The sequence below is a fragment of the Seriola aureovittata genome, chromosome 2 (assembly GCF_021018895.1).
Source record: "Seriola aureovittata isolate HTS-2021-v1 ecotype China chromosome 2, ASM2101889v1, whole genome shotgun sequence".
NCBI lineage: Eukaryota > Metazoa > Chordata > Actinopteri > Carangiformes > Carangidae > Seriola > Seriola aureovittata.
This window is the reverse complement of record NC_079365.1, coordinates 7,445,146-7,460,919: the sequence shown is the minus strand read 5'-3', so window position 1 is coordinate 7,460,919 and position 15,774 is coordinate 7,445,146. Positions and strand designations below refer to the sequence as shown.

General features: G+C 42.6%; 2 protein-coding genes across 7 annotated transcripts in view; both read left to right on the top strand.

Moving 5' to 3' along the window:
* The window catches only part of sulf2a (sulfatase 2a), a 32,967-nt gene extending 27,833 nt beyond the window's left edge, over nucleotides 1-5,134 (top strand). For 4 of the 6 annotated variants that reach the window (XM_056392023.1, XM_056392039.1, XM_056392014.1 and 1 more), the window contains 11 exons: nucleotides 179-386; nucleotides 820-1,102; nucleotides 1,353-1,449; nucleotides 1,540-1,634; nucleotides 1,717-1,776; nucleotides 1,869-2,035; nucleotides 2,213-2,355; nucleotides 2,559-2,667; nucleotides 2,759-2,792; nucleotides 3,282-3,335; nucleotides 3,728-5,134. In XM_056392023.1, coding sequence (XP_056247998.1) covers nucleotides 179-386; nucleotides 820-1,102; nucleotides 1,353-1,449; nucleotides 1,540-1,634; nucleotides 1,717-1,776; nucleotides 1,869-2,035; nucleotides 2,213-2,355; nucleotides 2,559-2,667; nucleotides 2,759-2,792; nucleotides 3,282-3,335; nucleotides 3,728-3,758 — 1,281 coding nt within the window. In that variant the 3' untranslated portion in view covers nucleotides 3,759-5,134. The remainder of the gene's footprint in view (nucleotides 1-178; nucleotides 387-819; nucleotides 1,103-1,352; nucleotides 1,450-1,539; nucleotides 1,635-1,716; nucleotides 1,777-1,868; nucleotides 2,036-2,212; nucleotides 2,356-2,558; nucleotides 2,668-2,758; nucleotides 2,793-3,281; nucleotides 3,336-3,727) is intronic. The other 2 variants (XM_056392048.1, XM_056392056.1) reach the window with 2 other exon arrangements.
* A 782-nt stretch (nucleotides 5,135-5,916) lies between these two features.
* arhgap46a (Rho GTPase activating protein 46a) overlaps nucleotides 5,917-15,774 on the top strand; it is a 32,110-nt gene continuing 22,252 nt past the window's right edge. The window contains exon 1 of the mRNA XM_056392001.1: nucleotides 5,917-6,077. Within this exon, the coding sequence (XP_056247976.1) occupies nucleotides 6,064-6,077 (14 nt within the window). The 5' untranslated portion in view covers nucleotides 5,917-6,063. The remainder of the gene's footprint in view (nucleotides 6,078-15,774) is intronic.

The following is a 15,774-nucleotide window of genomic DNA, read 5'->3' as shown; positions in this document are numbered from 1 at the left end:
TCATGTGTATAAAGAACCGTCTGATTTGCTAAGAAATCTGAATAAAAACACTGCACAGTAATTTTAGGTTAACCTCATAAAGGACATTTTTAATCAAAGGGTTTCTGTGCATCAAAACTGATGCTGTGCTATAGCCTGAAGACCAATCATCATCATATTTTCCTCTGCTGTGTTTCAGAAATGGCAGTGTGTGGAGGACCCGACTGGCAAGCTGAGGCTGTATAAGTGCAAGGGCATGGCTAGTCTCTATGCCCCACGTATGCAGGCTCTGATGGCCAGCGGTGCCTCCCAGCTGTCTCTCGCATCCAACTCAGACAGCTGTAACTGTGGGGATGTGGGCTTCAAAACATCAGTCCTGAAGAGAAAGAGGCTGTTCACCAAAAAGAGTGAGTTGGTCTTGTCACTCACATGTGCCATTGTTCCAGAAGTTATTAATAGATATGATTTTGTTCAGAAAGACACTTGTTCTTTACTTTGAAATGTCCTTGCAGTAGCCTACAAAGCCTTGCCAAACAGGGCCATTAATCTCAAGCTAAAATAGCCAGCTTTTGAAGTATTCATGAGATGAGAAGTACGTGTCTGTGCTGCCATCAAGTGGTGGACTGGAGTAGACAAGTGAGCCTTTAATCACAGGGCCTTGAAAGAAATAAATATAAAACCTTGTAAATTATTCATGGAATATGAAACCAGTTGCATGAAATGTTGAATCCTATCATCAGTATTTTTTTTTTGGCAAGTGCCGGCTTTCACTTGTCCACATCATCATAGATCCTGATCTACAGTATCCAAAACACATCCTTCTTTTTCCGTCTTATTCAGATTCCTCTGTCTCGTCTTATTCAGAGATGAAATCCAGTAAGAGTGTCTCTAAGAAGCGCTGGGCTCGGTCTGTATCATTTGAGCTGGATGGAGACCTGTACGCCGTGGACCTGGAGGAGGGCTACCGGCCCCTGGGATCCAGGAACAGCAGCTGGACCAGAGACAGGAGGAGAGGAGTGGGGAATGAGGAGGACAACGAAGAGTTCAGTGGTATGGGGGTCACAGCCAAACCCACCACCAGCAGCAGTCTCACACCGCCTGCTGCTCTTAAAGTCACATACAGGTGTGTGTGTGTGCGTGTGTGCGTGTGTGCGTATGTGCGTGTGTGCGTGTGTGTGTGTGTGTGTGCGTATGTGCATGTGTGCGTGTGCGTGTGTGTGTGTGTGTGAGTGCGTGCGTGTGTGTGTTTGTACACTCTACACTGATATGTAATGTTTAAGGTTAAAAATGAAAGAAATAACTTGTTAGGCAATAATTTAGACTGTAGATGGATGATTTTTAGTCTGGCTAATATGTTTGTTTGTTTCCTGCAGGTGCTCCATTCTTATGAATGACACAGTAAAGTGTGATGGAGGACTGTACAAGTCCCTTCAAGCATGGAAAGACCACAAACTACACATCGAGCATGAGGTACTGACACATTCTCTTCCTCATTCCCCATTTCTCAGGTTGATTAGTAGCTTGTGGTGCATAATGAGGTTTGTGTCCTGTTGTGTTTAGATTGAAACACTGCAGACCAAAATCAAGAACCTGCGTGAGGTAAAAGGTCACCTGAAAAAGGTGCGACCAGAGGAATGTCAGTGTAACACTCCCAGGTGAGAATTCATCAGGACCACACTGTCACCAGCAGCTTAGTGATATCACCATGACTTTGACAGTTGTCTTTTGTATTTTCAGTTATCTCCTGAAGAATAAAGAGACTTTCAGGCTAAACGCAGGACGCATGCACTCACTTAGGTAAAGATTTACATAATGTGACACTGACTGAGTGACTGATTTTTATTTCCTCTTGCAGATTCACTGTATTCAATGTTGTTTGTTCTGATTAGGATGCCGTCCAAACAGAAGAATCAGTGGCTGCAGAAGGAGCAGAAGCGCAGAAAGAAACTACGTAAATTCCTGAAAAGGCTCCAGAACAATGACACCTGCAGCATGCCTGGCCTCACTTGCTTCACCCATGACAACCATCACTGGCAGACTGCCCCCTTCTGGACAAGTAAGGAATCACATGTATTTGTAGAAAATGATTTTAAGAATATTGTGTGGAACAATTTTTATATTTCCCAGAGCAGACATGATGAAAAAAATATTTTTGTGACACTGGTGTAATATCCGTTGTTTTCAACTCTTACCCCTCCCTTCCTCACCTGATCCCTCTTCCTCCCTCCCTCAGTGGGTCCATTCTGTGCATGCACCAGTGCCAACAACAACACATACTGGTGCCTCAGGACCATCAATGACACACACAACTTCCTGTTCTGTGAATTTGCGACTGGTTTCCTGGAGTATTTTGACCTCAACACTGACCCATACCAGGTATGTCGTTTGTACAGACACACATATAATGGCAGCTACAAAAATAGCTTACAAATAATAACTATAAAATAATCTCACAACATGATTGATTCATGTGTGTGCATTCCTGTGAGCACAGGGGGCACAGATTTTCCAAAGATTTCCAGAGATATTCCAGAGTTTCCAAAGCCCTTGCTGACATTGCACCCTTATTATTCCTGCAGCTGATAAATGCTGTCAGCACCCTCGACCGCAACGCTCTGAATGCAATGCATCAACAGCTCATGGACTTAAGAGGCTGCAAGGGACATAAGCAATGCAACCCAGAGAAGGGTGAGTAAAAAACCACCAAGGCAAACATGATGGATTACACTGTCTCCAGTAATTTCAGCCTGAGACTAATGTTACCTCCACTTCCTTTCAGGAGGAAAGGAGCGAAACTACTTCAGTGAATACAGGTATTTTTTTTCTTCCTCCTGCAGCACAGCTTATTACTTTTACAAACACTGCAGATGGAACTCATGTTACAATATGAATTCTGAGAGGTTACAGCCTCCCTAGTGAGTCTTTGGTTAAGTTTTTTGCTCATTATGAGTCATCTGGAGAGTCAAGGAAATGAAATACAGTGATGTTGTGCTGAAATTGAACCTCTTCAAACTGCCATGGTTCCTTAATGTTGTGATCAAAGCCTTTTCAGCATGCAGTAGCAGAAGCCAAAGAGGGCCTAAATACAAGCCTACTTTTCAGCTTCTGCTGTTCCCTTTTTGTAATGAAGCCTAATTGCTTGTCTCTGCTGTGCGTGTGGGAGTGTATGTGGGTGTGCCTGCTTGTGTGTGCGCATGCTTGTGTGTGCACCTGTGTGTGTGTTTTGTGTGTATATACCTGTGTGTCTGTCTCCATGCACATGCATTTGCCCTGCGCGTGTTTACGTGCTGTGCATGCTTCAGGCCAGTTCATCGTCGAAAGAGGCCAAAAGTGAAGAAGCCTTCCTCCAAATCGCTGTGAGTTTGTCATAACCCATCTGTTCCTTTGTAGTCAGCCAAGTTCTACTCCTATTTCTATCCAGATTTTTTTTTAGCTTGGTAAGATGACCCAGCAGCATGCCCCCTCTCTCCTATTTACTGTAGTTCTGTACTCCTCTAATTACAGTAACTCTCATTTACCTGCATTGCAAAGCAACACCATCTTCTTTTTCATTCACCCACTCAAGTCAAATTCAGTAAAGCAATGCAGATGTGAAATTGTCTCATTATGTTGCATTCTCAGTCCTGTTATTGTCATTTCTTACTTTTCCTCGCAGTGTTGGTAGGAACAGACCACAACTGGAGCCATGGTTTCCAGTGAATGCCTCAAGTGGCACATTTAACTCACAGTATTTGTTTCTCTTGCACAGAGGGCAGATTTGGGAAGGGTGGGTTGGTTAACCACCTGCATTCCACAACCAACCACATCGGCCTCCTCCAGTGAAGAAAGGAGAAGGGGGAGTGCAGGCAAACCCAAGGACCTTGACTACACTTCGATGGACCATAACCTGAGATACTATTCTTCTCTAATCTGGGTTTTAATTTTTGAGAGAGCTGCTCTTTGCAGCCCTCACCCAGACAGAGGAGATGCTGAGACTGAGAGGAAGCTTAAAGACTCTCCGACTCGTCAGTTCTACCTTTGCACATCTTTCATACCCATTTACATCCTCTGTTGCCCTCAGCTGTCAAGACCATTAACATCAACAAGATGCTGTGAATCAGGTGGGACAGTTTGGTATCCGCAAGCCATTCACTCCAACAGTACTGCTTGTAGATAATATATATCAGCTTTAATCAGCTTTCTTTCATGTCGTATGGAACTAGGTGGAAACATGAGTTACATGACAACTCTGCTGCTACGCAACGATGTCATGGCCTCATGATGTCTCTGTGGTACATGCTAAATCGTTAGTGCTTCGAGTCACAACAAGACATTTTCTTTCCCTGCACCATTTTGTCTGCACATGGAAGTGGTGTGGACTTTTAAACAACCGACGGTAACAAACTCTTTGCCATAATCTTTTGTATAATAGTTGATCTTAACGCTGATGAATGTCCTTTATGAAGCATCATCTTCCTCAAAGCTGTGAGATATGAGGTGACTACAGTTTGACTGCCTTGATCCAAGCACATACAATGTCAGCTACACCTTGGACAGCCCTACACTAACCACTGTCTCACAACAATACAATCCAAATATCCAGAATATTTGACCACTGGCAGAATACGTCATTAGTGAATGCCATCTTACTCCTTTGTATTGTCAGTACCACACTGTAGAAATATCAAAAAAGTTTGTTCAGCTCGCTATACATGGTGCTACAGGATAACAATACAGAAGTAAAATCTTGCTGTACAGTACAGTATGTATTTGAATGTATGTTGTGCAATTAATATAAATGTTTACAATATTTTTTATAATACTGAAGAGGCAGACCTCATTGTATGATATGAGTTGACAAAATGAACATATAGGGAGAAATGTAGCTAGAGAAATTCCATCGCCCTCAATTTGTATGTTTGTCCTTTCCTTATTTACATCAGAAAAGCACTTAGAGGGTTCACTGTGAGACGCGCCATGTACATTTAATGGATATTTTACTCTGTGCCAGAGGAAAAACACAAGTGTAATACTTATTGATGTGAATTTTAGCTACCTGCCTTTGTTAGCTTCTTTTACTTTTTTTCTTTTTTTTTTTCTTTTTTTTTTTTAGCAAATATTTCCATAGACCTGAGTGCTGATAGTAATTGTGAATAAAGTGTTGTTTGACCATAAACATGACCCGACTTTTATTTTGACATTAGCTGTTGGTTTTCTTGTGTTCCTGTCCAGCAGGTGTCTCTGTCTGCTTGTCCACAGGTTAACGCCAGCGTTACACGGTTACTTACAGCTCACTGCGACTACAGTTGTGGAAAGACAGCAAGTTATAATGAAAGAGAGAGTTAAAGTCTTCAGCTTTGAAACTGACTGAGTCAAATGAGATTACATTGCATAAATGAGCATATTATATCTCTGATATTCAAATATGGATCCAGTAATCAAAGCATCCCTCGTGCAGGTGTGTGCTTAGCACCTTCTTTTCAAAATGTGGCTTTAGCAGAGGTGTAAAACTCAAGCTAAAATCTGGTCTTATTTTACTGAATATTTGAATAGCACATCTTTTGCAAGTAAAAAGACTTTTTTTAACTGCATTTTTGTAACAACCATAATAAATAAACAGTAAAAACTAAGTGTCACAAAATAAATGTATGCAGTTATCTTCATTCACAGAAATAATAACAACTGTGGTTCCCAGGAAATCATTTATTTTGCTATCACTACTAGAAAAGTTGGCAGACACGTGATTTTTCCGTTGAAGCCTGATGCCACAGTTAGATAGCAGATAAAAGTTTAACATGTTATCACTCTACTTTGTTCAGCCAACTGAGCCACTAATGTTTTGCTTATGGTTTGGCTCCTACTCTCCAACCAGCTTAATCGTGGGGGATAAAGGGTGGGGGGTGAGGTGGGGGTGCAGACTGGGTGACCCCCATACCAACCTATGACTCACGTGCAGAGGCGGAGACTCCATATCGGATTCACCGCCGGAGGACAGTACCGTGCTCACTACTCCAACAGCTCTGTGCTCGGAAAAGTAACCTCAACTTAGACACTGGCAAAATATCGTTTTCCCTTTGTTTACGCCTTGTTTACAATGTGAAGAAAATGGCCGGGACAAGGTAAGTTAACTCTCACTTTAATTTCAAACCGGTACAAAGTTTAACTGGAGAAAGTTTAAAAGCTGCGGCTCGGCTGTTTTGCTTTCACCCGCCGCCGCCGCCGACAGCGTCCTGAGGGCAGCCAACAGTGAACAAGACCACACCGCTCGATGATAATGTTCAAGTATCTTTGTAGGTAGTTTTAAAGTTTAAATGTTACTTTAAGTTGTGTGAAAATGATTTACTACACTGAGAAAAGTATAGTAATGTGAAGCGAGTAGTTTGAAAGGATTTTTTAAAAACCGAAATTCAAATTGCATTTTGCAGTTTTATTTACGTTACAGTAACGTTGGGCAGTTATAAACCATGTTAGCTGATTTGTAGCTTGCTAGCTCGTAACTGAGGAAAAACTATGAGAGACGTTTGGCTCTTTTTAAGTGAAGTTTTGCCTTCATTTTCTGTTCATAGTAGAGTTGAATCAGCTAAAAGCCGCTGGGGTGATTGAGTCTACTTTCCATGTTTTTTATCATCACCACCCCCATCTTGTGATTTCTTTTAAACTGGTCCACAAGTTGTTTAAGTCTTTGCTGTGGTTAAAAGAGCAATAACTAAAACGGAAGGCAAATGTTCCACAACCCATTTGTTTCTCCTGTTTTTACTAGTGGAAGGTAACTGGGGCTTGTTAGCCACTGGTTTGATCTGCACATGCTGGATTTCTTCAGCATCTGCTTTGACTGCACATGTGCATTAAAACTTTGTTTAGCTTTCATCGGTCGCCTGAGACAGATGGTTTGCTTTAGTCCACACCGTTTATTTAAAGCTACTGAGATGTATAGGATAAGCTTCTTTGGCTCCTTTCAAAATTTCCTTTCAACTGTTTTGATACACATATTTCAGATGGAGACTTTTTAGTGCTGTGCCTTTTATATAGTTAGGACTTGATGGCTGAAGCTGAAGTTATGAGAGTCTTTGATGTTTCAGTTTTCGCCCTCCTATCTGTGGACCTGATGTTGAATACTGTGCCATGTACACTGTCTGACAAACAAGCTGCCCAGTCAGATGTCATTTATATAGCCTGAAGCTGCTGGCACACCGTGCCAACCTGACATCCTGGGTGTGGCAGTTCCACCATCTCCCTGCCCAGCTAGAGCTCATCTGATGAGTGTTGTGAGCATTTGCATGGTGTTAAATTCGTGGTTCCTAAAGACATGTTAACTTCTCTATCTATCCAGTACTACATCCTTATCTGTGTATCTGCTATATCACTGGCAGGATGGCGGGAGTGGACAATGGTCCATTTTGTTTTTCTGCCTCCTAAAACCTGTCTGTTGTTCATTTTGGTTTGTCAGTGTGTGGGGCTGACTCTATAATAGGATCTTGTCTCACTGTTTGTCCTGCTTGCTCACAACAGTATGCAGACAAAAGAACAAACTATGCATCCCTCTGACAAGATGGATCAAAATTGGGTCTTTTGACAAAGACAAGGCAGGATGTCCATCCTACAGAGGATGTGATAATAGACCTGTTTGTTTGACTGTTGAGAGGAAGTGATTTTGAAGCTTGTGCTCCAGTGACAATGTCTTTTTATGGGTTGTGATATGTTATTATATCGACTGTGACTGGGATTTTTTTTCTTTTTGGGTGGGATCTTTTTGGACATACAACTTCAAATCATATATACTTCCAGCACCTGCTTTCCTGTTATCTGTACTGTAATCCTTGTCACATCCATGTGGATCAGTGCTCTTAACACACACTTTTCATCTGACCATCACAATGACACTGCAATGAGGTTAAGGTGATTTGCCCAAACACATTTATATCTACTTGTACATCCACTGACATTTTGAATCTTCCCTCTGTGGGGATTAATAGCCAGTTTAACTTCCTAGCTCCCACTAGGTTGAACCTGATGCTTAAGAGTGCTGATCATCACTCACTGGCATTACAGAGGATAATAACTTGTAGGATGGCACAAGGAAGGATAGGCCATAAGGATGAATGAGTCATCTGCTTCAAAAGACTTGAACAAGTCTGTATAATTGTAATGAGCTGTCACAGTGCAAAATTTAAATGGGCTCTTTACACAAACATTATACACAGAAATTGAATGTTGAAAGAGAGGGATGAAATGTAGTGACAGTCTGCCAAGAAATGAAAAGTTTTAGCCTCTGAAATACACCATTATGTTTGTCTCTTTCTAGCACAACCCCAAACTCAGTTGTTACTATGAAAAAAAAAAAATCTGTCCCTACAGACTGTTCCCCTGCCATGGCCCCTTAGATTATAATCCACCCCACTGCTCCCCTTGGGCCTGCACAGACACAGCGTTAACATCTTCACCAGGCTGCTCTGCATTTCTAATCCTGGAGAGCCTGCCGTCTGCACCTTCACTTCCTCTGGAGGACAATCCGGACATGTTATTCCTGTGTGGCTCCTAAATCAGCCGCTGACCCACCCCCACCCCCACCCCCTAAACACCGAGTAACTCTGCGCTGGGATTAGACTCTGGCCTCGTTTGTCATGTCAGCAGGGGAGGATTCGGAGGGATGTTGTGGTCAAACTCAAAATGAAGTTACTAACTGCTACTGGTGGTTGACAAGCAGGTCAGATACTAATGGAAAATGTTGTTTTAGCAGCACACAGATGGCAGCGTAGGAATGCTGGGGTTTATTTTAAAAAGACTGCAGGACATGTCTTCATTTATAACATGTATGACCCTGAATGATATGACAAAACAAAGTTTGGACAATGAATATTTAGAGTTATTAAGCACAATTACATCCTAATAGGTTAATTCATTTTTTTGTCTTTCGACAAGTGACCCATTGTTCCCACTCTGACAGCTGGTGTACTGGACAGAAAGGCAGGCCTGTTTCTGGTAAACACCCTTAACCCGCCATCAGCCTCTCCTGCACATGTTCACTCTCGTCCAGAGTCTTTTCTGACCTGAAAAGTCCCCACATGCTCTTCAACTATGGGCAAGGGGTGGATATTAGGAAGGACAGGGACTTCTGTTTGGTCAGGCTTACCCCTATAAAAGGGAACTTATTGACCCTGTTGCGGAGTAGTGTCTCAGACAGACAGTGACTGTTCAGCAGAGCAGTAAGGGGGCCGGAAGTTCCCAGCATTTCTGCAGAAAGCGGCAGTATTCGTGGGAGAAGGCAGGATGGCGGGACAAGACAATACTCTCCATACAGAAATGACAGAGTGCTGCTTCTCTGCGGTTAGTTTGTAGGCGGATTACTGCGAGGGTATCTGAAGTAACATTCAAGACTGCCAACACAAAAATGTTCTCCTGGAATTGGTGGCGAGGTAGGCATTATTATTTAACATCTCATGAAGAATCAGTTTGTTGCAGTGGGGGTGAACACTTTGGCAGCTACAGGGAGTGAATTCACTCAGGCCATGTAAAATCGCTAGTTGGAGAGCAGCATGGGAAAGACTGGCTTTGCTGAAGGTGGCTGAGCGACCTTGTGAGATCCGGTCTAATCCAGTGCCCGAGAAGAAGAGAAACTGTCTCTAGATCTGGATTAGGGCAGCTGTTGAAGGAGGTCACAGTAGACCATGTATACATGTCCCAAGCTCCTCCCTGGCCCTTCTCCGATTGGCTGGGCTCGCTTGTGTTGAGGCAACACAGAGAGTTCTCGTTGAATTAAGTCTGCCTGTTGATCTGACAATAGTCTGCATTGTTCTGTACCATCAGAGGCTTCAGAATAGGGTGCATTTCACAGGCTTTGTAATGCATATGGCCGTGAGTCATCACAGGACATTCTTGTCAACTAGGTAACCATTTTTATTCCTATTCCCACAGAGCTCACAGACTTATGTAAAACAAGAAACTGTTGGCAAGTGCAGCAAAAAGGAATCATTTTTCTGACTTCTCAATCAGATGAGTGTGTTCTTTCACAAGGAAACTGTCAACGCAGTCTGTTGTATTCTTTGGTGTTGAAGGCAGTACAGGTTGGAATTGTGCAGAAAGCCTCAAAATGCGAAAAGTCCACTGTTTTTTTTACCCACACCATAGTTTTAAAATAGATCCCATGTCCAGCAGTGGCACACATTGCTATAGGCCTAGCATGGAACAGTGGCCAAACCCGACCATCTGGTTCTTGCGATTTTAGGCGTGTGCAGTCATTGTAGTGACAGAACTGCCAATCATGCTGTTCTCAGATGATACTAGAAGATGAAAGAGTTCACCCGAAGTGTATTTACTCATCTTCACTGAGTTGTTAGCAGATAGGCTGTTCAGGTGGTAAATCTGTTGCTGGATTTTTGTCACCTCTACTCCTGCAGCAAAAGAGATGGAAACTGTAACACCTTCATTTTACATATGTGATGATCATGGGACTGTCCAGTATCTTTACTATTTTTATTCATTTCACCACTGTTATAACCAAACTTTCACCATCAGTATCAACAGCTTGTTGGTTTCTTATCCATGCAGGCCTTTTGGAGGTGAATCAGGTGACAGGGTGAGCTCAGGAGTCTCCCCCCCGGTCATCTTTATCCTCCCATCCTAGCCTTGTTCTCTTTGCCAGGCATGTGGCTGCCCGGCTGTTTGGTCTTAAAGTGCTTTACCTCTCTTCCCCTCCTTGGCACCCTGCCGCCCTGGTGCCTGGGCCGCCTAACACAAGTCCAGCCCTATCATGCCTGACGTGTTTCGTAGTGAAAGACGACCCCTGGACTCATTTGCCAATGTCAGCACGTGGCAAGTGAGGAATGGACACTGACAACTGCTGCTGAGGGGGAAGGGGGGTGGGGGTGGGGGGGATGTGCAGTTTAGAGAAAAGGTATGAACCTGTTTGATGCCATGTGGTTCAATCTGAAAACTCTGATTGTGTGCCCACATTTGGTGTTTTCTATCCACATTAAAAGGCAAAAACTCAAATGTCTGTCAACTCTCCATGATAACATATTTTGTTTCAATATAGCCAAACACACAAGCTTAGTGTTGTATTGATTTTTCTCAGAAGATTTTTTAATATGTTATAAATGCTGCATTTGTTAGTGTTTTCAAAAAAGTCCTGTCCACAATACTTCTGGAGCTTGCTGTTTAATTTCAAGGTTCAACAACAATTTGAAAGCTCAGTTGTTTATGCTGGGGAAATGGCTTAGTCTTGATGAAAGGCTAAAAACTGAGAGAAAAAACATGTATTTTCAAATTTATTTGAAAAGAAAAATTGCAAAAGTAAGTAGGCTTTTGAAAGTCCCATCCATTTCAGGTCTCATCAGTCATTCCTATTTCTCGCCCATTGATTTTTCAAGGTATTAGAATAATAAATTCACCTGTAGAAATTCTAATAAGAGGCAAAAGAGTAAACAAGACTGGCATTGTGCTGCCCTGTGGGTCTTGTTTACAAAGCACATCAAGCCAGAGAACAAGATAAATATACAGCATCCTGACCCCTAGCATTAACTTTATGAGGGTTTCTGTGGGGATGAATGCCAAGTCGCCTCTCAGAAGTCCATTACTCTGCAACAGACTCAGCAGTCTTTATGCCGGCTTGTTTGTTGTTAAATTAAATGCAACACACAAACACACACACACACCCACAAAATTGTACCGTGAGTTTTACTGACCTGTAACCCTGGTAACTCGGCAGGAACGGGAGGTGTTACACAAAGGGACCAAAGAATGTGTGCATGACAGGTGCAGGTTTTTTTCTGTCATCTGAAACATGTGCACCATCCCCTCTCCCTCTGATTGTTCTGGACGCCTGGGTGGAGTGTAGGAGCCCGCACACGCATCCTGAACAGAGACGACTCATATACAGTACACTTCGTTCCAACTGTGTTTCCAGCAGAAACATTTGGGTCAGTTTCCAGGGAAAAAACATGTGACTTTGCAAAGGCTGAATAATGCTTCTGATAAGGACAAAAGCCTTACTCAAACCTGATTCATGTCTTCGCTGTCAACAAGTACTGGCAATGGAAAAATGTGTGTTATTGAGAGTTTCTGGGGTTAACTGTCAGCTATATCAGGACCCTAATGTAGCTACGTTGCACCTGTACACATGTTTAATAAAACTAGCCATCAAATATCCTGACTAAAGTATGTAAGAGGAAAACTGCATACATGCAGAAAACTATCTCTGAGCCTCTGAGTTTGTTTCAGTGCAGGCTTGTCTTTGCAGTGCTGCAGATGGGCTCACATACACTAGAGCTGCTGCCTTCCTCACTCCCGTTCAGGGGACCGTGGTCACAGCACTCAACATGCAAGGTTTATGGTTACGCTCTTCGTTAGTCAAAGCTACTGGAACTGCTGCCAAGCACTCAGTAGTCACTCTGTGTCCCTGCTCTTGTTTTACAATATTTAGATAAGCAGGTTGCCTAGCAGCCATGCTGAATAGACTTTGTACATGGTTTATACATAATCAAACAGTAGTCTGCTTTGGGCAAATCACTCCTTGTATTATATTGAGGTTCAGGTCTCTACTTGTCCCTGTCAGAGCAAATTACCAATGGTTTTTTCATTGTTGCCACATTTTTAATAGTTTTGTACCTGTGCCTCTAGGTGAGTGATTACTTATTTTATGGCCAGTATCTGTGGAGAAAGGCTGTTTTTATGTCTCTAAATAGGAAACAGCAGTTCAGTAAATATACCGGCCAGGGTGGACCTTGGCACTTGTTGCTGTGCCTGGTGAACAGAGCGCTATGGTTTCCTAGATGAATGGCAGGCCCTGTGTGAGAACTCAGCCTGGCTTGGTCCACAAGGGACAGTCACAAGCAGCAGCTCAGTATAGTCTATTGTTGGAAAAGGTTAGAGGTTACCTTACAAGAGCACTAAATGGTAAATGGGAGTTTAATTGGCTTGCTGGTTTTGCCTGTTATCTCACCCTAACAAATTTATGGACAAATGAATGCAGTAATACCCCCCATTTGGCTCAGTTCCTGAAGGCATGCTATCTGTCATCAGAAATGCCACAGTGGCACCGAAGCATAAAGCTGCATTTCAGCCATTTCTAGATTATCTGATGAAAAACTGCTTCTATAGTTTAGTCAAAACTCTATGTTACACAGAGAAAACAATCTTTTTTTCTCTCTGTATGGTTTATCTTTTTGATGAAATCAACAACCATGTTGGTAATTCAGTTTGTGTGAAATCCAAAAGCTGGACAATGACACAAGCCTGTGTGTTGGCCTATTTCTAGAGAATGCATTGTGCAGTCCTCTACGTTTACCGTTGCTGGGAAAAGTGCCATTTACACTTTGGCTTTGGCTTCGAACAATGGGGCAGATTCCATGAGCTATATTCTGTTGTTTCCCTCGCTCTGGGAAACCGCTCTCAGTTCCAGTTATTTTTGGAGCTGACTGTAAATTGTGGAAGACAGATGAAGTATTTCTCCTTCAAAGGAGACCTCTGGCACATTGGGACTGGGAGTAACAAGATGGTTAAGAAGGTGTGCGTACTTCTTTGTGTTGTTGTGGGTGCATGTGTCACTTTTGGCCTCTTCGTCTCAGTGGTGGCCTTTGTTTGCACAGATTTTTTTTTTTACAATTTGACAAGCTTTATTTTTAGTCACTGTGGAACAACCATGGGCTGCTGAAGCATCTCCTTGACCCAAATGGGAGACAAAGACCCAGTGTGCCATGGGACAGCAAAGAGTGTGTTATTACACACAAGTGTAAAGAGCCGATTAAATTGCATACACAAGTTTCCAAATATGTCACAGCTGCAGACAGTTTTTTGACACAGAACTGTCTGATATCATCAGGTGAATGACAAACCCTGTTAGATTAGACAATGGAGTTTTGAAGAAAAATTAAAGTAAATTCTCAATGAAACGCGCTGCTGGAAAAATAGCTTCCACAAAAAAGGGAAAAAAGTATCATTTATATCCAGGAAAGTATTGTGTCAACTAAAAGTTATAGGTCAAGAAAATATTTCTAGAGGACTGTGTAAAATCCAACTTCTCCCAAACTCTCTCTGATCATGTGTTTATTGAAAGCAGCGAAGGACCACACAAACTCCTAACATGGGTCTCTGGCATACGAGTCGGTTTAAATTACATTGAGTTTCCTAGAGGTAAATCAGGTGCTGTGTCCTTCACTCATAGGATCTTGTGTGTAATAAGTTAATTTTAGATCAATATAAAACATTTCTGTTGGAGTTAAACATCGCTGAGCTGGTGCAGACTGCATTCCAATCCATTTATGAGCATTTGCAGCATGAGGCAGACTGCCTCGGTTGTTTGGAGTGCTGCACTATACTTTTGTGTCTGCTTGTCGAGTCAGGGAATTGCCTAAAGCTGAGTAGGCTGAGGTTCATTTACGTGGTACCACAGACAGTAACTTTTCAGCAGAAATGTATAGCAACAACGATCCTGCTCATTAAAATTTTAGTCCACTTCAGGCAATTGAATCACTTTTATCTAATTTTGATAGTCAAGCTAATGTAATTCTGTAATTACAAAGTTTCATTGTAAATGTGGAGTAAAGGTGTTTTGACCTCAGTCATGGTAGATCCTGCAGAAGACAAGTTCCTTTGTATTAGACAAACCCATGTAATCTCTCACATGTTGTTTGAGTGGTGTTCCAGGAATTTCAGAACCTGAACACCAGTCCGTCTTCCTGCTTATCTGGTCATGTCAACAGAGCTCAGCAGGCACTCTCTCAGCTCTAACTGCTGTATATTTACCCAGAATGAACAGTCCTTATGCAACCACTACACCCCGTGCTGCTAAACTCTTCAGCCGAGGCCTCCACAGTTGACCCTCAAACCCTGGTTTCCTGTTGGGGTGTACAGGACACCGTGCAGCATGTTGAAGTCTGTGCTGGTTTTCTCAGTGTCATTGCTAGTGTGAAGTGATGGAAGCCTGAGCTTTATTTCACTGCATGTTTGTAAGCGATTGGTTCATTTGTATTTAGATACAAACACTGCATTTACAGAGAGCGATGATAAACACAGACCTTAATAACAAGGAAGGCAAGTTTGGAGAGATCAGTTTCTCAGTGTGGGAAGGCCTCTTTTTGATGCTGGGAGCAGTGAAAGGATAAAGGCTGGGGTATGTTTGGGGTTGTATTAACTGTTTGGCCTCTGCTTTGAATGTCCATTTGTTAGGCTCCCCGCTCATTAAGTGTTGTGGATCTAATCAGTCTGAAAGTCATCTTCTTATAGTTGGGCCTCATGTGTGGGGCCCCTCTCTTTGTGAGTAGTCAGACTGTAAACACTACTCTGCAATACTGAATCCGAGCCCTGTTACAAACAAACATTCACACTAACATTTTTTGACACTTTTACACTTTTTAATGCAAATTTCCCATCTCATCTTCTTGTCATCCCAGATGGGTTAAAAACACAGTATAAAAACATCCTACATTTTGAGTCCACTAAGGTCAGGGCTGCTTGCCTGGTGTGAGGGATTGGACCAGATGGCTTGTCAGCATAGAGCAGTGGGACCCAGGGGTAGACAGTATGTAGAAGGTTCCTATATCCTCTCCATGTTTTTTCTATGTTTACCTGGCTGTTAAATTAACCTATTGGGAGCTGGGGGCTGGTGCTGGCAGAAAATAAAAGAGGTTCGAATTGATACTAAATGCTTGATGAACAGGTACACCAAAATTACTCAAGGCTTTGCAGTTAAAAGGGAGAACAGCTGTTGTTCCCAGTGAGTTGTAGCCAAAGGAGTGACATTGCAACCCTGCCAGACCTGACTGGCACCACACTCCTCTGTGTCTATTTCTGAGGCGGGGGGTGCACACAGGGTTGAATTGG